The sequence below is a fragment of the Oncorhynchus mykiss genome, chromosome 10 (genome assembly GCF_057628025.1).
Source record: "Oncorhynchus mykiss isolate SJ-2025 chromosome 10, ASM5762802v1, whole genome shotgun sequence".
Taxonomy (NCBI): domain Eukaryota; kingdom Metazoa; phylum Chordata; class Actinopteri; order Salmoniformes; family Salmonidae; genus Oncorhynchus; species Oncorhynchus mykiss.
The window spans coordinates 48,328,028-48,350,373 of record NC_143031.1 but is presented as its reverse complement, the minus strand read 5'-3'; the positions used below and the strand labels follow the sequence as shown (position 1 = coordinate 48,350,373).

General features: G+C 44.7%; 1 protein-coding gene across 1 annotated transcript; it reads left to right on the top strand.

Moving 5' to 3' along the window:
• Positions 1-1,116: 1,116 nt before the first annotated feature.
• On the top strand, positions 1,117-21,511 carry LOC110534132 (alpha-actinin-3). The gene is made up of 21 exons (XM_036933235.2): positions 1,117-1,428; positions 13,088-13,202; positions 13,356-13,475; positions 13,592-13,678; positions 13,850-13,937; positions 14,253-14,331; positions 15,076-15,157; positions 16,813-16,898; positions 17,062-17,154; positions 17,264-17,494; positions 17,613-17,760; positions 17,931-18,081; positions 18,234-18,342; positions 18,537-18,677; positions 18,802-18,984; positions 19,180-19,314; positions 19,562-19,741; positions 19,867-20,013; positions 20,100-20,165; positions 20,715-20,873; positions 21,006-21,511. The coding sequence occupies exons 1-21, from the start codon at positions 1,300-1,302 to the stop codon at positions 21,162-21,164; spliced, it is 2,688 nt and encodes an 895-aa protein (XP_036789130.2). The 5' UTR covers positions 1,117-1,299; the 3' UTR covers positions 21,165-21,511.
• Positions 21,512-22,346: the final 835 nt, after the last annotated feature.

Here is a 22,346-nt window from a genome sequence, read left to right as displayed (position 1 = left end):
TTATTTGGCTGAGTTTACACAGGCAGTCCAATTCTGATCTTATTATCACATATTGGTCTTTTGGCTGATCAGGTCAGCTCTTGGAAAAAGATGTTGAGGTGAAAGATCTGATATGATTGGTCTAAATACCAATTACTGGGGTGAAAAAAAATTCTGAATTGGTCTGCTTATGTAAATGCTGCCAAAGTGACGCATATTGATCTGTAGAAAAGTCATGCATTCTATACTGAACAAAAATATGAACACAACATGCAACAATTAAAAAATGTTACAGTTCATAATATGAGAATCGGTCAATTTAAATAAATCCAATATGCCCTGATCTATGGATTGGGAATACAGATGCGCATCTGTTGGTCACAGATACCTTAAAATAAAATGGGCCTCGGGATCTCGTCATGGTATATATTTTTGCATTGAAATTGCTATCGATAAAATGCAATTGTGTTTGTTTTCCGTAGCCTATGCCTGCCCATACCATAACCCCACCACCACCATGGGGCACTCTTCATAACATTGACATTAGCAAAGCGCTTGTGCGCACACACACAAGACCATACACATGATCTGCTGTTGTGAGGCTGCCAAATTCTCTAAAACGGAGACTGCTTCTGGTAGAAAAATGAACATTCAATTCTCTGGCAACAGCTCTGGTGGACATTCCTGCAGTCTGCATGCTCCCTAGACTTGAGACATCCATGGCATTGTGTTTGACAACTAAAGTGGCCAGCACAAAGTGCACCTGTTTAATAATGATCATGCCTTTTTAATCAACTTCTTGATATGCCACACCTGTCAGGTGGATGAATTATCTTGGCAAATGAGAAATGCTCACTAACAGGGATGTTAACGAAATTGTGCACAACATTTGAGAAAGTTTTTTTGTGCATGTGGAACATTGCTGGGATCTTTTATTTCAGCTCATGAAACTTGGGACCAACACTTTAACACATGTTGCGTTGATGTTTTTGTTCAGCGTAGAATAGATGGATGCATCTTCAAGAGGCGTAAAGACACGGATATGCACCTCTGCCTAGCCTTTTAGGTGTGTCATTAATAGCCTCACGTCGAGTCAGTCGTAATTAACCGGTTGTTACGTGTGTCGCCTCTGACCAGGGGTTGGAGTGCGGTCTTTACTTCGTGCGGTGGGAGTAGCATCTATAGGCAGGAATCTCAAATCGGGCGCAGCTTTCTCTGCTACAGAAAGTGTCCCTACAAGTTTGCGGGCTTAGGAGTTGAAAGGTGCAAATTAAATTGATTAGGTCGAGGGGATAAGCATCTCCCAAAGGAGACAGCGAAATGACAGCAATCGAAACTCAGGTGCAATATGGCTCCTACATGACTTCGGAGCAAGTCTACATGACCCAAGAGGATGATTGGGACAGGGACCTTCTGTTGGACCCTGCCTGGGAGAAACAGCAGCGCAAGGTAATATTTTTTTTATCGAGTCATATTATTAAGTAGGCGGGCCTACAGGTTGCTTGGCATTATGGAAAATTACATTTCGGTCTTGATATCACGTTAAGACTTTATTCTCAATATTCATAATCGGGGCCTATGTAGCCTGCAGGGAGTAACATGGTTAGTGTGATCTCTGTGGATATGTAATGAGTTGTCAGGGAACTCCTTGATTAAATGATTGCAGGCACAATAACATTTTGGGGATGGTTAACATTCTCACTGATCTAAATCCGTACTGGTCATTCATTCACCTGTTTGATTTGGGAAGATTGATTGCACGTAATTATACCAGCTTATACTTAAACCTCTTTTTAATGGTCAGTGCTATCTGGGATCCTTGGGACATTCCTACCCATTAACCATAACCCCTACCAAACCGTAGTCCTTACCTTAACCATTTTAAATGTCAACTTCAATGAGGTAGGGTAGGGACATCCCAAGTATCCCAGATAGTTCTCATTGACCGGGGTAGGCTACATTGGTTTCCCATCAGTCTTACAGTTTCTATATTTCAGAGAACTCAAAAAAGTGAGAGACCGCAACAGATGGCAACACCAAGACAGTGAGACGTAGAAGTGGCAAGAGCGCTTGCTGCGTTTCAGACCTCCAAATAGACTATTGAACTATAAATACTTAACCTGTACCCCACCCTTTCTATCATGACCCTTCAGCCCATCAATCCCAACTGCCACTTCTAGCGCTTTGCTTCTTCATCACTCTCTGGGGGTTTGAGAGTACATCGTGGTGGACTTATCCATTAAGTGCCCGACGTTTCTTTAAGTAAAAACCTCTAGAGCCTCACCATGCCCCTGTGCTGCTATGCCATTGTATGTTTGTCAGTATCACAGCAAATGAGGCTTTAATACTCTGGAACAGCCATCATGCTAAATTCACGCTGTTTGGGGTGCAGACATCTGACCCGGAAGGTCCTCTTGGAGTGCTTAGGGACTGTTTGCACCAAACAGTGAAGAACAAATGTGATGACTGCACAGGCCAACTTATTTCACACAAGCCTACGGAAATTCCTGTCGTAGTGGGCCTTGTGATTTCTGTGTTTGTTGCCTGTTACCAGTGGCGTAGTCGGGGTGTATAGATATCAATGCATTAATCACGGCACCCAGAACCCAATCAGTCTCTCGCCATAGCCTTAACATAATTAGCTATGACCACATCAGCTCTATGTTGCACTGCATTCAATAGATGCCCAGGGCCCCTATTTTGTGGATTTTGAGATTTCAGTGCATCGACTATGGTCACCTTTCGCAATGGTGTTTGCGTCCAGTATTTACCTGCAAAAAGTACATATTCCTGTATTATACTATGTATGTACATCTACACCTTTTTATCTATCTTAGGTTTATGGTTGATGACGTAACACGTGTTTGGGTGTTCCCCTGGCTCAGGGTGTGGTTTAGGGATTAGACTTAATCGGTGTTTATGGAGGGTTGTCTGATCCTACCTCTGGTCTCTGGGCCCTGACTGCCACAGGACTGTCTGTCTGTCTACCTACCACCTGTTAGATATCTATTTGGAAAGCCTCCCGAGTGGTGCAATGGTCTAAGGCACTGCAGCGCTAGCTGTGCCGCTAGAGATCCTGGTTTGAGTCCAGGCTCTGCGCAGCCAGCCGCGCCCGGGAGATCCATGGGGCGGTGCACAATTTGGCCCAGCGTCGGCCGTGTTAGAGGAGGGTTTGGCCGGCAGAGATGTTCTTGTCCCATCACGCACTAGTGACTCCTGTGGCGGGCCGGGCGTAATCCTGCTGACATGGTCGCCAGTTGTACGGTGTAGTTCTCCGACACATTGGTAAGGTTCGCTTCCAGGTTAAGTGGGCACTGGGTTAAGTGCTGCTTGGCTTGGTTGTGTTTTGGAGAACGCACGGCCTCTCCCGAGTTGTAGCGAAGGGACAAGACTGTATTGGATACCGCTAAAAAGGGTTGCTGCATAGATTGCTGGATGCAGCTTCCCATGCAAGGTTTCACACCCCTCCACATGCATTAAGGTGCACAGGTGACATGCTCCGCTTCACATAGGGATTTCGATTATGTGTTATACCCACTTAAAGGGGTAGTTCACTATTTTACAGCTTGATGTTAGATGGTTCCTCACTTTGAAAGTAGTGTATATGGGCCAAGATAAAACTGTAGTCCATGGTTCAGTTCTTTAAACGGCCCCTACGAACTTCAGTTAACCTTAGCCACCACAAGCTAGCAATCAATGGAAGTGACTGAGGAACCATCTAACACCATCTAAGTTGTAAAATAGGGAACTACTCCTTTAAGCATCTCTGAAGGAGTTGGGTTATATTGCTTTGCTCACACAATATTACATTTTGGAGCAAAGCAAGGGAGTCATTTCACTGTACTTGTGCACGTGACATTAAAACGTAATACTTGAAAGGTTTTGCTGTATGGACGTTTGTCAGTGATCATTTATGGAACCACAACTGCTTAAATGTTCTGATCACCTTTCAATCACTTATCTTTTTCCAGCACATGAACCAGTGCGACGTGTGTATTCTAGTCCACTAATTGCTGTGTGAAATTACCAGCCTCTAAAACCATACCATCTCAATGTCTTATTGCGTAGTTATCAATTGGCTTTCCATGCCTCCACTGCATAGTCATTGAATATTGTAACACCCTGATACAGTATGATGGAATGCAGTAAATGCTTTTGGGTGGTCCTGGCCCACCCTGTTTGCGATGAACTACAAGCGTGGCTAGCAATGAACTACAGCCAAATACGCCAATTACAACTTCCTATGGTCAACGCAATCTATTATTAACTCGTAGAAATGGTGATAACATCAGGTGTATCTTGTCTCGCCTAATTCACCTGTCATATCTATTTATTTTCTCCCAAGGGTAACTCAAACTATGTGACTGTGAAATCATTCAATAGATTCATTTGAGCCGTTTTTCTACATTCTGAAAGATTAGCAGGGAATTGTGGGGGCTGACTCTGTCGGGAGGGAGGGAGAGAGGGAGGGCAAGATGGGGGAGCCTCTTACAGGCTGTGGAGGGAGGTGGCTGAGAAAGCCATCAGTATGATCAAATGGCAGTTGCTATTCCGGAAGAGGTGTCCTTGTAGGGCCAGCTTCTATAAACTGCCTGGTGTAGGCCAATGGGGGTGGGGAGTTATCGGTGTCAGGAGTCGAGGTCACGCAGGTATTTCTGATGACCCCATATATATATATATATATATATATGAATTGCTTTACAATTGCAAGGCAAGTGTACATGGCAAAGGCCTTACTTTACACTAGGCAAGTGTCCAGAATGGTGGCATAACTCGCGATGGCAGAGAAGCGCCCCAATAAAAACATTCCCAAGCTTGCTTGGTGCTAGCATTTCCAACGAACTCCTTAAACCCCCACCCCCAAAATGCCAGTCAAGGGTCTACACACAACTCTGTTGTAACATGTTCTTACGAGTGTCTCCTGTATTCCAAAACACTGTAAATGTGCCCATTATGGCTAATGTCACGCAAATACATTATATTGTATAGGTGTTGGCCTAACTGTCTCCAATGTCCCATATAATCCACTGTCATTACGGATATCATTATAGATTTAAATAGTCTGTAAAAATCTATCAGATTCAGGTAAAAGGGATCTTTATGATAAATCAATTATCTTTGACCAAAAGATCTCTGTTGATCCGGTGTTACAAACTGGACCAACTGAGATTAAATGAACCTTCCCGTGTAAAAGGTCTTTGTACACACGTGTGACACCAGAGGGTAACCGTGTCACTGTGAATGGACCTTGATGATGTCATTATTACAGCTATGTTTGCTGCTCTAGGAGTGGGCAGTGGTGGGATTTGGGAAATATGGGGCATGCTTGATGTCCTAGGTGTTTAAGGTAGAGGAGGAGGGGGGAGGGGGGGGGGGGGTCCTCCTTCTCTGTTAAGACTGAAATTGGATACTCACTCTTAAAGTGGGACATGTGTCATTTAGATTCTCACTCTCATTCACTGATTATTGTCTTCCATTAATCGTAAACGCCAGAATTTTGATGTATTGTTTTGATGTATTGTATTTTGTGTGGTTTCTGTCTAATGAGATGCAAAATGTACTGCTTGTAGTAGTACCAATGCTACGTTGTTGCATAATGCTTTTGGTTCATCAGTTTTGTTTTTTGTTTTTTTTTGTGAGCGCCATTTATAAATCCTTGTCTTTCAATGGATACCATGTTGCATCATCCATAATTGCATGGAAGCCTCCATATGTCTGTACAGTCTAAGACTCACTGTACTTTCGACACCAGAAGGCCTACAAATGATGCTGACGCTAGCCCTTTAGCAGTTATAAATAGTCCATGGAGTTTCTGCAGCCTTCTCAAATGCTGGCAGACATGCACGCAGTGCCCGTTGACTCAATGAGCTGCCGGAGCGCCACACTAGTTGACATGCTGTAAGTTATTATGCAATAGTAACTAGCCTGGTCCCAGATCTGTTTGTGCTCTTGTCAGCGCCATTGCTGTCATTGTCAAGCCAAACATAACAATGAGTGACGGGGAGTTGGCATGATAGCACAAACAGACTGGCACTTGTAGGTGGTCACCTTTTTGTCTTTTAGGCATTTTGTAACCTCGGTTAACTCCGAACTCTAATCTCAAACAATTTGGTCAGTTTCTCGATTTTGCGTAGTCTGTCCACGAGAAATGAGACCTCTTGTATACGGTCTGACATGTAATGTGGTAGTGCATATAACTGTGTAGGGATGGGATTATCATTTCTAGCAGTGATGGCTATATGTTTTGTGTTATGTGTTTGTGCTATGTGTTTTTAGAAATGATCATTCCGTGGAGATGCAGACAGGATAGAGGATGTCCGTTGCATTTTGATAGTCACTTGGTGCTTAGTACTCAGTCTATATAATGGATTTATTACACGTTAACATTAACCAAACCTATACAAGAAGTGGTGTGGAACAGGAACTATAACCATTCAACAACTCACCTCAGACTTAACACGGGTATGCCATGCTTGTAGTGAAGGAACAATTTGGCACCGTGTTGCCTGCATTGGGGATGCTCTCATTCTTTCCTCAGAGATGACACTGTGGTACCAACATAACACGTCTACTCGTAGCCCCTTACTGCTGCAAACAAACCAATATTCCATGCATGCTTTTGGCTGTACACCTAAATGTAATACATTAATTTATCTCAGCGGTGGTGAAGAGACCCTTGCTTTGACGTGATTGTTTTGTGCTTTAGGTTGTGATTATGGGTCCTTACACTTTAATTTCATCATCTAATACATTGTTTACAACTCATACAGCTTGTTTACAACTCTTGCCAAAGCCTTTGAGGAGTGAAGAGTGTGACTAGTCATCTCTTGTTGTGTTGTGGTTACAGCGCATTCGGAAAGTATTCAGACCCCTTGACCTTTTTCCACATGTTACATTACAGCCTTTATTCTAAAATGAATTAAAAAAAAAAAAAAAAATCCTCATCAATCTACACACAATACCCCGTAATGACAAAGCAAAAACAGCATTTAGAAATACCTCTTTGCTATGATACTCGAAATTGAGCTCAGGTGCATCCTCTTTCCATTGATCATCCTTGATGTTTCTACAACTTGAATGGAGTCCTCCTGTGGTAAATTCAATTGATTGGACATGATTTGGAAAAGCACACACCTGTCCGTATAAGGTCCCACAGTTGACAGTGCATGTCAGAAAAAAAACAAGATAGAAGTCACTCAATAGTAAAAGGCACATGACAGCCCGCTTTGAGTTTGCCAAAAGGCATCTAAAGGACTCTCAGGCCATTTGAAACAAAATATTCTCTGTTCTGATGAATTCAAGATTGAATTATTTGGCCTGAATGTCAAGTATCACGTCTGGAGGAAACCTGGCACCATCCCTACGGTGAAGCATGATAGTGGCCGCATGATGGCGTGGGGATGTTTTTCAGCGGCAGCGACTGAGAGACTAGTCTGGATCGAGGGAAAGGATCAAAGTACAGAGATCCTTGATTTAAAAACCTACTCCGGAGAGCTCAGGACCTCAGACTGGGGCGAAGGTTCACCTTCCAACAGGACAACGACCCTTAGCACACAGCCAAGACGATGCAGGAGTGGCTTCGGGACAAGTCTCAATGTCCTTGAGTGGACCAGCCAGAGCCCGCACTTGAACCCGATCAAACATCTCTGGAGAGACCTGAAAAATGCTCTGCACTGACGCTCCCCATCCAACCTGACAGAGCTTGAAAGGATCTGCAGAGAATAATGGGAGAAACACCCCAAATACAGGTGTGCCAAGCTTGTAGCGTCATACCAAAGAAGACTCAGGGCTGTAATCACTGCCAAAGGTGCTTCAACAAAGAACTGACTAAAGGGTCTGAATACTTATGTAAATGTGATATTTCAGTAAAAAATATTTTTTTTATAGATTTGCACAAAATTCTAAAAACCTGTTTTTTTTGCTTTGTCACTATGGGGTATTGTGTGTAGATTCATGGGGGAGTGGAAAAACGAATCAATTTTCAAATAAGGCTGTAACGTAACAAAATGTGGAAAAATTCAAGTGGTCTGAATATTTTCGAAGTCCACTGCATATTACCATAGTAATTTACACTGATTACAAGCGTTGTGAAATGCATATTAAACGCAAACACACTGGAATGTTATCGCTTATAGTATGTGTTGATATTATTGAAAAAAGACCATCGACAAGGATTCTAATTCTTAAACTGATCTGGGCAGTAATAGAGAATTGTGGATTAGAGTAGTGCTAGCAAAGCAATTCAAGCAGAAAGGGACTGGCAATTCAGCGTTCATTATATGCTGGCAACTCAAGAGGTAACTGGTAGTCATGGAAATGGTGGCAGTACATACAATACATTTTGGGGGGAGATATTGATGCTGATGTGTAACGGTCCTCTTCTATTTCTTGCATGATGGGAGTGTTGGAATGTAGTGATTTGGTGACACCGCTGTTATTTAGCTAAATGCCAGACTCAGATAGGTTTAGGGTTAGGGGGTTAGGGAAAATATGATTTTGAATGGAAATCAATTATTGGTGTGTTTGTGTGTGTGTACACTAAGCCTATACAACCTCGTGTATGAGTCAGTGTGTCCAGCTATTGTAGATATTCATGAGTGTTTGTGTGCTCATGTTTTCTTTGTGTGTGCAGATGCCTGTCTGTTTCCTCCGTCTGAGCCGTCAGGCTTACGTGTGCCATGCCATTGTATTAAGCGTGCAGGCACCGTATTCTTACCCACAAGGCAATTCAACAGAATGATGCTCAAACTCCCATTTTTCACTAACACTCTGCCAAACAAAAAACATTGATTGCAAAGTTAAGCAAGCCATGCAGCTATATGCACAAGGACAACTTTGAAGAATTTCCACAGAAAATTGTACAAAAAACACTTACTTGAAGAACATTGCAGATGTGACTGTCATTCTGTTACCAAACCTTACATCTCCCTCCGTTTGTGACCACGTTTTCACAAAACGTATCTACTCTGAGTTAAGAGGCAAAGATGTCGGCAGGAAGAACGGTGGTGTCGGCTATGACATGACACCTTGAGTTTGAAAAAAATCTATTTGGGTTATTGAACTACAGTAAGTGAAGTGGATTAACAGCCGGTAACATAATGACATTATGGGTCCCTGATCTGTACTATACAGAAATACATTAATTTATTCATTCTCTTCATGGTGATGTATCCTGACTAGGTACATAAAGGTACAAAATGTTTTATATCCTTCTTTGCATGTTTGGGGATTATTCTACACACTGGCTGTTATTCTAATGAGCTCCATCCTCAAACAAGACCACATTCTGTCGGTCCAGAGCAGAACCAAGTCTTTACAACTACTTTTTAACATCCACACGAGTCCGCTGTCAGTCGGTGTGCAATGGGTCAGAGGGTTTGTTACAGTAAATGGAAAGAGGGTGGGTGTCAGTAAGAGCCGGGAGAGGTGACATTGACTGGAGAGACCGGGAGGGAGAGTGTTGTCCAGACTGATTTCACACTCTTGCTTTGACCACCACGCGACATAAGGCAAATTTAAATCGATTATGAGCTGAGCATAACAGTAGGCCAGTGGAAGGGAGGACAGTAAGCAGGTGACCCAACTGTGGTTTGTGACGACTACGAATTCTCATTGACATCAACTGAATTGGCTACAATCTGCTAACAGAATGAGGCATTTGAATCCCTTAATACATCATAAACCCAAGTGTTATCAGTAAAAACATGGACTAATTGGTAGGTCTTCCTTTTACTTGTTACTTCTGTGAACTTTCATTATTCTCCCCCATGAGGGAGAGAAATGAGAAAATATTCTGAACGACAAGACACTAGGCAATATTAAAAAAAAAAGATATATGTTATTAGTTGGCAGGGGTCTTTACTTCAACATAATGTTTTGATATATTTCTAATACATTTTAAGACTTTTTCTGTTAGCTGTTTTCTAAGACCCCTTTTCCATCTGACTAGAAATCAAAGCCTTTGCTTATTCCACATTTTTGGGATGGAACATTTTGGGAACAAATGTATATATGCCTTAATTTCAACAACGACAACAAAAATAGACTCCTCGCTTTAATTTGACACCAAATTTGATGCACTCCTATGAACTTCACATGTTAGTGCTCATGGGGCTTTTTACATGGAAACGCCCCCACTAACAACAAGGGTTAGTAGAGAGCAGGTGGGCTCCTGACAGATGACTCAGGCCTGCATGCCTGTGGAGGGTGCTAAATCCCAGTGCCAGTCCAGCTCCTTGGAGTACCAGACCAAGGGCCACAGTCTCTCACTGGCCTTAGCCCCATACCTAGCCTCTTTTCCCAGGCTTCCTCACATTCAAGTGAGGAACGAGACTTGGAAGGATGACATGGCAGGACTAAAGCCCCGGACTCGCTATGTTATCAACATGTTCCACAATGATAGCTACTTTATTTTTCCCATAGTTCCCTCTGGTTTGAGGTAATAGGTTGGAGAAGCTGTTGCCCCCAGTGACGGCAACAGGCATCGTTTCTGGTGGAGTTTCTTTGCTTCAATGCTCAGTTTTAGCATTTTTCTGAAGGATAGTTTAGCCTGGAAGTTGTATTAACACCTTAGTGTTAATACAAGCGCTTGTAATATAGTCGTGGCTTGGTACAGTCACTCTCAGCTAGAGAAAGAGTTGCTCAATTACTGAATGGCATGGTGTGCCGGTATGGGAATTTGTGTTATGTGAGTTTAATGGTTCAGCTTTAGAAACAGGTCATTGAGACACGCATTTTGTGGTGAGGCCTTGTTTGTTATTCTGGCTTTATGTGCAATTGATATTTGGACATGAGTTACACCCCCTCCCCCTTAGCGAGCTCAGAACACAACTCTGTAAAGTTGTAGTTCAACACTGGTTATGAATTAGTCTAGAGTTTGCTTAGCAAGGTAGGTGTCGGGTAGGGGATAGGCCATGTTGTGTCAGTATGAATGCCTCTTTTGGTCCAAGTCATTTTTTTGCTAATGTCTTCTTTTTTTTTTACCTGTCATACACACGAGATCCATTTCATGGTAATATTCTTTCCACAGTTCTTGGGCATTTTTTTGTTATTCCTTTTTACAAGTGAATTAAACATAATGATCGTGAGGAGGTATTTTCATTTTAATGAATTCACCGGTAATAAAGAGGTTTTGCAAGAGTGGTCACTGACTTTCACTGATTTTAAAAAGGACAAAAGGTTAATGATTGTATTATCCCATCCCAAATCCCCAGTGGGCGAGAGAGGTGTTACTGAAAAGCTAACATTGAGAGTTGTTCAAAAAGATCACCCCCCCCCCTCTCTCTTTTTTCCCAGCATTCCCTTTCCCCACACTGTTGGTTGAGAGTGTGCTGCAGGAATGCTGTGCTGTCAGCTGTCCCTGGCTACCCGATATAGCCTCCTACACCCACTCATCCGCCTCCCTTCTCCTCCTTCTCTCCCCCCCTCCTCCAACCCGGTCTAAAATTGGGCATCAATGGCAGTAGAGGATGATTTGGGGGGTAGACACCTGCTGCGGAAGAGTCTCCTCTTCCAGATTTAAATCAAATTACATTGGGCCTGAGCATTCTTCAGTCTCTCCATTTCTTTCCCTCTCACGATCTCTCACTCCACTCCAGTTTATGGAAAACGGCACATGCTGTGTTATCTATTTCTTAAGCCCATAGATAAATACAAAACAGATTGGTCTTCACAACTTCCAACAGCTTCACTCTAGGTTCAGTCCTTCCCGCAGACTCTGTTTTCTCTGCGTTGCATTGCCTCAGCAGCTTCTGCATCACATTGTCACGTGTTCAAAATAGTATCCATTACTATGTACTTTTCAAAATGTATAATAGCTATATCGCCTTCTTAGAAAAATAGGTAAATCCCGTACTCATAAATGAATGGGCGTACTGTATAATTTACCCCATGATTTTTTTGTTGTCTCTAAATTATTTATATTTTTCAACAATATAATACAAAGACAATACGAATGGTACCTCCCCATCAGTGGGTGCTCTGGTCAGTGGGTGGGCCCGCCCCGAGACTCCGGCAGGACGAAGGACCAAGCCCCGCCCAACGCCCGGGCGGGCACGGAAGCGAGCACACCCACAACCGCCAGTAACCGAGGTTACACCGCGAAAACAAAATATTAATAACGTCGCAAAGCATACAATAATCACATCCAACCTCACCCCTGATTGGAGGATCTCAAATATTTATACTGTATGTATTAATTCCAACCTTCAGACAGGCGCAGATCAACCCATATTTCCCAGTAAATGGTCCTTCTGCCATTTCCTCTTTCAATACATCCCTCCATTCTACCATGGTGTCTCACTAGGGGACTTGAACCTCCCCATCTGCAACATTTCTCTCGAAATTGCCCCAAAAATAACTGACCCTTTACCCAACAGCACAATGATATTTCCTATTGACTGACTGTGGTCCTTCAAATCCCCCAACAATACAGTTTGCAGGTCCAACCACAACCATTCCTGGACCTGATTCCAAAAACAAGCCAACGATGGACAGTACCAAGAGGGATGATCTATCGATTCTGTTTCTGCGTGGCAGAGTCTGCACCCCTCTGACTGTTCAATGCCCCCATACACTGAGCATTCTTGTTATAGCGAGGATTTGACATAATAGCTTCAACTGAAAAGAACGAATTTGATGCTGTTTTTGTATATCGGTTCATAAACCTGATGCCATGCTATTGGGACATCGGAAATATGTTCCTCAACTATCTTGACTTTTATGCCGCGTAGTTTTACTCTTATGTCATTGTAATAACATTCGTACCGAAGGGGTGGTTGTTGTAGTTTTGGCTTGAAAGTCTGTTATACTGTTCTACACAGTCGACAGCTGTTACACACCGTCTACATTGGTTATGACAGATGGCGTCTCATTTATGAGATCATTGTGTACTGCAGCTTTCAAGGTGATTATTTTTCTAGAATTTGAAGTAACCAAAGTAGGATCAGTAGTAACTTAGATATATTGACCCATAACCCCTGAAAAGACACACATGGCGCTCTCCTGTTAAAGGCGTTTTCATAAGAGAAGCATAATGGATTTTGGCCTAAAATATTATGAAGTAGTCTAACTCTCTCTCTCTCTCTCTCTCTCTCGCTCTCTCTCTCAGACCTTCACCGCCTGGTGCAACTCTCACCTGCGTAAAGCGGGCACACAGATTGAGAACATTGAGGAGGACTTCAGGAATGGACTCAAACTCATGTTGCTGTTGGAGGTCATCTCAGGTAGTTGGACCCCACAGGCAGAGGGCTCAATTACTGTCCAACATTAACGTTTCACTCTTTTCTGCATGGTGAAATGTCTAAATACACTTCACAATTTCCATTCACTTACATTAATACTAACTTGTGTGTGTGTGTGTGTGTGTGTGCGTGCAGGTGAAAGGCTTCCCAAGCCAGACAAAGGCAAAATGCGTTTCCACAAAATCGCCAACGTGAACAAGGCCCTGGACTTCATCTGCAGCAAGGGAGTCAAGCTGGTGTCCATCGGCGCCGAGGGTGAGACTCGCGCTCCGAAACCCTTAACTTCTCATAGTGCTCGTCTACTTCCTGCAAATGTATTTCCACATCTTATGTCTCTATCCTCCGATCTAACTGACCCTTGACCTCGGCAGAGATTGTGGATGGTAATGTGAAGATGACCCTGGGGATGATCTGGACCATCATTCTGCGTTTCGCCATCCAGGACATCTCTGTAGAGGGTGAGCACTCTTCAAAGACACAAAGACAAACCCCTCTGAGCACCTTCCAATTCGTCAGTCATATATGTGACATATGCAATAGGCATTTCTCATGGTTAGGGTTATTTCTATGCTATAAACGGATCAAACATAAAAAATTAAATTCTACCTTACATCATTGTGTGTGTTCAGAGACCTCTGCTAAGGAGGGGCTATTGCTGTGGTGCCAGAGGAAGACTGCCCCCTACAGGAATGTCAATGTGCAGAACTTCCACATCAGGTGAGTAGCCACTACTCTGTTCTGGTCACATAGCTGGCTCACAACATGTCACATACATTCTGTAGTCACTGATGTGTTTTAGTCATGGTTTACATCCTGATTCAGAACATTACAATGTTCTGAATCTGCGCAGTTGTTAGAGGAGATTCTTCATCTCACTGTTACACTTTTACATTTTCTTCTCTCTCTTCACACATCCTGTTTACCTCTTTCACAGATCCTATGCATTCATCTCTTTTTGTTCCTCCTTTTCGTCTTTGATCGATTTGTATATCATTCTCTCCATCTATCTCTCTCCCTGGGTCTGTGTCTCAGTTGGAAGGATGGCCTGGCACTGTGTGCCCTCATCCACAGACACAGACCTGACCTCATTGACTACTCCAAACTGCGCAAGGTGCTCTTCCCACCCACATCCCTGCATGATTGGTCCGCACCTCCCTGGTCCACACTCAGCCAGTCTCTCCACTTGCCCACACAAACATCACTCAAGCAGCCCGCACCATTGTCCACACCCGTAGTCTACTCTGAACCTTTTGTAATGTATTTTTTGGGGTCATTTTGATTCTTCTAAAAGCTTTTTTTGTTCTCTAACTGAACAGTGGTGAGGCTGGAGGAACTGGCATAGACAACTGAACTGTGCTTTGGCTAACATGACTGACGGACCGATTCTGTTAAGACACTGGTTTGAAGTAACAATCGAATACCTGCTCGAGATGGTTCAGTGTACTATTCTTTAAAACAGTGCATGTTTTATATGAATTGACACAACAACAAAAAAAGACCTTGAAATGATCCAGCATCATCTTGAGGGAAATGACTAAAATGGCAACAATGCATGGAGTGGCTTCAGACGTGATTACAATGTGATGGACTATGAGAACTAATTCAATCTTAGTTATATTATCTTTAAACGTCATGAACTCTGACACGTTTCGGCAGTGTTGCTTTCGCCAGGGAGTACAGTGATGCACCATCTTCTTTTGAACAGACCGTGTTCCAAACAGTATTTCTGACATGGTGAATGGAAAGCGAGCTGCCGACGTAGTTCAGAATGTCTGAGTGCATCCTGTCTGTTTGAACTAGTGCTGGTCTTTAGCCTCTTACTCACCGAGTCCTCTCTGTGTGTGTGTGTGTGTAGGATGACCCCATGGGCAATCTCAACACTGCCTTTGAGGTAGCAGAGAAGTACCTGGACATCCCCAAGATGTTGGATGCTGAAGGTGAACCACCTTTCTTACAGAACTCCAAGAATCTAAGTTACACAGCGCATTCGGAACGTATTCCGACCCCTTGGCTTTTCCCACATTTGTGTTACGTTACAGCTTTCTGCATTTCCCTCTTCAATCTGCACACCATACCCCATAATGACAAAATGCGAAAACGGCTTTTTAGAAATTTTAGCAAGTCAAAAAAAAATAATTTTAAACGAATTACCTTATTTACATAAGTATTCAGATCCTTTGCTATGAGACTCAAATTTGAGCTCAGGTGCATCCTGTTTCCATTGATTGTCCTTAGCGTGTTTGTACAACTTGATTGGAGTCCACCTGTGGTAAATTCAATTGATTGGACATTATTTGGAAAGTCACACACCTGTCTATATAAAGTCCCACAGTTGACAGTGCATGTCAGAGCAAAAACCAAGCATTAAGGTCGAAGGAATTGTCGTTAGAGCTCTGAGACAGAATTGTCTCAAGGCACAGGTCTGGGGAAGGTAAATGAAAAATGTCAGTATTAAAGGCCCCAAGAACACATAATTCTTAAATGGAAGAAGTTTGGAAGCACCAAGAATCTTCCAAGAGCTGGGCCGCCCGGCCAAATTGAGCAATCGGGGGAGAAGTGCCTTGGTCAGTGAGGTGACCAAGAAACCAATGGTCACACTGACAGAGCTCCAGAGTTCCTCTATGGAGATGGGAGAACCTACCTATAAAATTTGATTTGATTTGAGAAGGACAACCATCTCTGCAGAACTCCACCAATTAGTCCTTTATGGTAGAGTGGCCAGACGGAAGCCACTCCTCAGTAAAAAGCACATGACAGCCTGCTTGGAGTTTGCCAAAAGGCACCTAAAGACTCTGACCATGGAAAAACAAGATTCTCTGTTCTGATGAAACCAATAATGAACTATTTGGCCTGAATGCCAAGCGTCACGTCTGGAAGAAACCTGGCACAATCCCTACGTTGAAACATGGTGGTGGCAACATCATGCTGTGGGGATGTTTTTCAGTGGCAGGGACTGGGAGACTAGTCAGGATCGAGGGAAAGATGAACGGAGCCAAGCACAGAGAGATCCTTGATGAAAACCTGCTCCAGAGAGCTCAAAACCTCAGACTGGGGCGACGGTTCACCTTCCAACAGGACAACGACCCTAAGTACTCAGCCAAGACAACGCAGTAGTGGCTTCGGGACAAGTCTCTGAATGTCCTTGAGGAGCCCGGACTTGAACCCGATCAAACATCTATGGAGAGACCTGAAAATAGCTGTGCAGCGATGTTTCCCATCCAACCTGACAGAGCTTGAGAGGAACTGCAGAGAAGAATGGGAGAAACACCCCAAATACAGGTGTGCCAAGCTTTTAGCGTCATACTCAAGAAAACTCGAGACTGTAATCACTGCCTAAAGGGTGATATTTCAGTTTTTTTTGTGTGAATACATTTGCAAAAATATTTAGAATAAGGCTGTAACCTAACAAAATGTGAAATATGTCGAGGGCTTTGAATACTTTCCGAATGCACTGTAGCATTAAGACGGATCTTAGCTGCTGACAAAAAGCACACATTTTCATAAGCGCTCATTTTGTCTGAACCAGAATGAGGAACAAATGTTTTCTCTGGACATCGATGGCAATAATTTAGACTTTTTCTTTCCATTTGAGATATTGTGAACACCCCAAAGCCCGACGAGAAAGCCATCATGACCTATGTGTCCTGCTTCTATCATGCCTTCGCTGGAGCCGAGCAGGTGAGATTCACCCAAGAAATGACTGGGAGTTTATATATGGAGTGTGCGACTCACTTGTATTTGTTATAGTTTGAGGTTTCCTCACTGACCACCATTCTACGTAGCCTTTCCCCTTAGAGGTCCAGCCTGGACATCCTCCCTGACCTCTCTTCTTGTGTCCTAGGCCGAGACGGCTGCCAATAGGATCTGCAAGGTGCTGGCTGTCAACCAGGAGAACGAGAAACTCATGGAGGAGTATGAGAAGCTGGCCAGTGAGGTGAGTGGGCAGCCTTTTTAGTTTGACCCATTCTCGGTCCATTCCAAATAATGTCTCAGTGTTAAGATGGCTTCAGTGGACGCATCTCGGTACTACCCTCTCCCCTTAGCTGCTGGAGTGGATCCGTCGCACCATCCCCTGGCTGGAGAACCGTGTGGCCGAGCAAACCATGCGCGCCATGCAGCAGAAGCTGGAGGACTTCCGTGACTACCGTCGTGTCCACAAGCCTCCCAAGGTGCAGGAGAAGTGTCAGCTGGAGATTAACTTCAACACCCTGCAGACCAAGCTGAGGCTGAGCAACAGGCCAGCCTTCATGCCCTCCGAGGGCAAGATGGTGTCGGTACGTCCCCCCCTCCCGTTAACCCGCCCTTTCACTCTTATTACAGTCATCTGGTCCCTTGTCTGTCATGTTCTCATTCACTGAGCCCCTGGTTTGTCTCGGACTTGTCTCCCCTCAGGACATTGCCAATGCCTGGAAGGGTCTGGAGCAGGTAGAGAAGGGCTATGAGGAGTGGCTGCTCACTGAGATCCGCCGCCTGGAGAGGCTGGACCACCTGGCTGAGAAGTTCAAGCAGAAGTGTTCCCTGCATGAGTCCTGGACCTCAGGTATGGGAGATGGCTCTTTCCATTTCTGAGGGGAGACTCTCAATGATCTCAAATCAAGTGGAGGGTTTGTGTTTTGTTTAGGTTGTAAAAATCCTGCTCTGAACTTTGTAATAGCTGTAAATGGATTTCTACTTGCGTTTTAGTCAAGTGTGTCTCTCTGTGGCCCTCAGGTAAGGTGGAGCTGCTGTCCATGAAGGACTATGAGTCTGCCTCACTGATGGAGATCCGTGCCCTGATGAGGAAGCACGAGGCGTTTGAGAGCGACCTGGCCGCCCACCAGGACAGAGTGGAGCAGATTGCTGCCATCGCCCAGGAGCTCAAGTAAGAAAGGGCGAGGGAAAAGAGAGCCAGACTGATCGAATGATAAAGATGGAGGAGAGAGTGTGAGAGGGAAAAGGAAGAAAATGCCCCTTCCTCTTTTGGCCTGAAATTACTCCAATGCTAGCTCCAATCTCATATTCTTCATGTCCTAGTGAGCTGGACTATCATGACGCCGTCACCATCAACGCCCGCTGCCAGGGTATTTGTGACCAGTGGGACAACCTGGGCACCTTGACCCAGAAGAGGAGAGACTCACTGGAGGTACCCTGGAGACAGACAGGCATTACCCTATTTCTCACCTCCACATAACACTGTGCCTTCCTACCCTCTATATAACCTACCTTACTTCCAGTAAATAGGCTTCGGAAGTTGTCTTTTTCTCACCCTCCATACAAGTCTGGGATGACCTCAATTACCAGGTGATAACACCGACTGGCTGGTGTGTGTTTTTTCAGCGTGTGGAGAAGCTGTGGGAGACCATCGACCAGCTGTACCTGGAGTTTGCCAAGAGAGCAGCCCCCTTCAACAACTGGATGGACGGAGCCATGGAGGACTTGCAGGACATGTTCATTGTGCACAGCATTGAGGAGATTCAGGTAGGAAGCAAAGAGAGGGAGGGGGCATGATAGGTGGGGGGGGGCATTCTTGTTACATCCATTTATCATTCCTTCCCTCCACTTTCTCCTCTTCATCATTCCCTTTGCTCCTCCTCTTCCTCAGAGTCTGATCACAGCCCATGACCAGTTCAAGGCCACTCTGCCAGAGGCTGATAAGGAGCGCATTGCAACCATGGGCATCCAGAATGAGATCGTGAAGATCGCTCAGACCTACGGCATCAAGCTGTCAGGAGTCAACCCCTACACCAACCTTTCCCCCCAGGACATCACCGACAAATGGGATGCTGTGAGTACATGTCCATCTCCTTTTTGCTATTGTCTGCTCAGGGAAAGGGATTGACCCCTCTCGTTCTAGCGACGTTCTAAACAAACTCAATGCAACGATTCTTTGGTTATCATTCAAACGTTTAACACGGATCAATCAGGATGCCTCAAGCTCCAGGTCCAGTAATCAATTTTGTCCTTTATCTGCTGTGTGTAGGTGAAACACCTGGTGCCCCTCAGGGATCAGATGCTGCAGGAGGAGGTGGCCAGGCAGCAGTCCAACGAGAGGCTGAGGCGCCAGTTCGCTGCCCAGGCCAACATCATTGGACCCTGGATCCAGACCAAGATGGAGGTAACCAATACCCCACAGCTCAAACTCACATCTTCATTAGATTATTCCAGATCTGTTTTATGAGTGTTCAAGCATATCCTCTCAAGACAAAGTCGACGAATCCTGTATTTTAACACCTTTTATGTGATGTGTATGTTTGGTTTGATTCTATGGAACCCAGGACTCCCTTTAAAACATTTGCCATCCTGGCTGAATAAATCAATGAATCGTCATTGTACTCTAACACAGCCCCTCTTTCCTCCTGTAGGAGATCAGCCACGTGTCTGTGGACATCGCCGGCTCCCTGGAGGAACAGATGAGCAACCTGAAGCAGTACGAGCAGAACATCATAAACTACAAGTGCAACATCGACAAGCTGGAGGGAGACCACCAGCTCAGCCAGGAGTCCCTCATCTTCGACAATAAGCACACCAACTACACCATGGAGGTATTGCCACGGGGTTCCCATCTTTATGTCCTCCTCTCCCCACCTTCTCTCTCCTCTCTCCCTGTCTGTATTGTAGACCTCTGAAGTCTTCAGATTCTATCCTATATTCTCCCCTCTCCTCTCAGCATGTGCGTGTAGGCTGGGAGCAGCTCCTGACCACCATTGCCCGCACCATCAACGAGGTGGAGAACCAGATCCTGACCCGAGATGCCAAGGGCATCAGCCAGGAGCAGCTCAACGAGTTCAGAGCCTCATTCAACCACTTTGACAGGGTAAGAATCGCTAGGAATCGTTACGCTTAACATTACATCCCTTTCCTGCCCATGTGGCTTAGTGATCTTTGTTTTTCCTTTTGTAGAAGAGAAATGGTATGATGGACCCAGATGACTTCCGCGCCTGTCTCATCTCCATGGGATACGATCTGGTGAGTCGGACTGCTTCAGGACCAGTGTTGACAACTTAACGACTTTGTTTTTTCAGACCCCCTCCAGTGACTTTTATTGGTAAATTATTCTAGCCACAAATTCTTCTACTTTTCAGGCTGCGGACGGTTTTGAGACTGAGGGGTTTCTATGGTTTTGACAGCATTTAGTGACTTTTTCACTCAATTCTGCTGCAAATGAGAGTGGGAGAAGCTGTCTGTGAAACAGAAGTTACAGCAACGGAGCACACATTGGCAGAAAAGCACAAATGGAGGGGGTGTGCAGCGGGAGAGGGGGGCGAAAACGCTATGCCGGGCAGAGAAGCACAAGGAGAGGGGCTGAAAACGCTATGCCGAGGACCACAGCTTTTACAAGGCAAATTGATGCCGTGACTTCATCGGAGCCAATAGCAGATCTCACTGAAAGTGTTGGCAACACTGTTCAGGACCCAGTCATTTGAGGCAATGGACATACAGTGCATTGGTTTCTGTGTGAGTAATTATTTGTTGTACTTATATAATCATTTCTTCCTTTCTCTCGCTGTCCCCCAGGGTGAGGTGGAGTTTGCCCGCATCATGACGCTGGTGGATTCCAACAACACAGGTGTGGTGACCTTCCAGGCCTTCATCGACTTCATGACCCGTGAGACTGCCGAGACAGACACCGCCGATCAGGTCATGGCCTCATTCAAGATCCTGGCCTCTGACAAGGTGAGTTGGGCAGCACCATTATTGCACCTATATTCTTCTGCGAAGTCTGTCACATGGAGTCACTGATTTTGGTTGTGATGTCGGTGGTGGGACCCTTGATAACCCTTGTTGACCTGCGTCCTCCCCTCCCAGACATACATCACAGTGGAAGAACTGCGCAGGGAGCTGCCCCCAGAGCAGGCCGACTACTGCATCAGCCGCATGACCAGTTACATCGGCAGCGGCGCGCCCCCAGGCGCCCTGGACTACATCTCCTTCTCCAGTGCCCTGTACGGAGAGAGCGACTTATAAACACAACCCAGACCCTCTACTGTTCTGTTCCCCAAGACCACCCACAGGCTTTGCTCCGATGCCCTGAACTTCATTAGTAACCGTCAGGTCAACCAAGAACCCTTGAGAGAGCAAATATGAACTTTCACAATATCAGGATTCCTATATTCGTCACTGTCTGCAGTTTATGATTTCGCAATGTTTGGCCCAGCAAGGCCACTAGACTGTGAGTAGTTAAACTGAGGCACTTGTATCAGGACCTTTTTATTCTCATTGACTAAGGCACTAGGAGCAAAGCCGCCCTCATACTCATCCGGGCGACTTTTGTTTTGGAGAAGGGAAAAAATTAAAGTACTTTAAGGAAGGAACTTGGTGTCAGATGTCTCTGATTGCGAAGGGTGCTGATGCATGCTATTTATGTCACTAGTTCCATCCAACTCGCCTGTCCTACTGAGCTGTGAGGTCATCTACGTCAGGTTTGGGGTCAAATCACTACATCCCATTTCACTACTTGCAGGTGTGAAGTATCTTAGGGTATAGTCCGGAATGTATGTGTGTTCTGGCCAAGAAGGTGTGGGGGAACTGACTGTAGGGGGTAATACATGTATAAGGGGTCTATGACAACATACTGCAGTAGATATAATTGTTCTCCCTCCACTGGTCAAGTCTAACTGTAGGGAAGGCTTTAGGAGAGCTCTTAAGTTAAGGTTTAGCATACGCTAGAACATGACTGTATTATGAAGTGACAGGATATAGAGGGACAATGAGAGAGCTCTTTTAACTAAGCAAGACAGTTAAATCAAATTCTTATCTACAATGACGGCCTAGGAACAGTGGATTAACTGCTTTGTTCAGGGGCAGAACGACCCATTTTTACCTTGTCAGCTCGGGGATTCAATATAGCAACCTTTCGGTTACTGGCCCAACGCTCTAACCACTAGGCTACCTGCCGCCCCATGCATGTGCATTGGAGTTTCCTCGGTTAACGGACACATGTTAGTGTCATGCAATGTACGATTTGGAGGTTTGCGAGGATGAGGAGCAGAAGGTTGGAGACTAAAAAGGCATCTCAGGACAACTGAATAAAGTGCCCGAGTTCAACTGTCCTCATGTTCTGTTAATTGCGTTTAGCCTAATCTTGCCCATAATCTCCCATTTTCCCAACCCATGCTTGTATACTCTCTTTCGCAATCTTCATTTCTC

What these genes read in the sequence shown, in the direction of transcription:
- LOC110534132 (XM_036933235.2), top strand. Translation starts at nt 1,300, where the DNA reads ATGACAGCAATCGAAACTCAGGTGCAATATGGCTCCTACATGACTTCG. An exon ending in AGAGGAGAGACTCACTGGAG is followed by an intron (nt 18,343 to 18,536) that starts GTACCCTGGAGA and finishes GTGTTTTTTCAG; the next exon opens with CGTGTGGAGAAGCTGTGGGA. An exon ending in TCACCGACAAATGGGATGCT is followed by an intron (nt 18,985 to 19,179) that starts GTGAGTACATGT and finishes TGCTGTGTGTAG; the next exon opens with GTGAAACACCTGGTGCCCCT.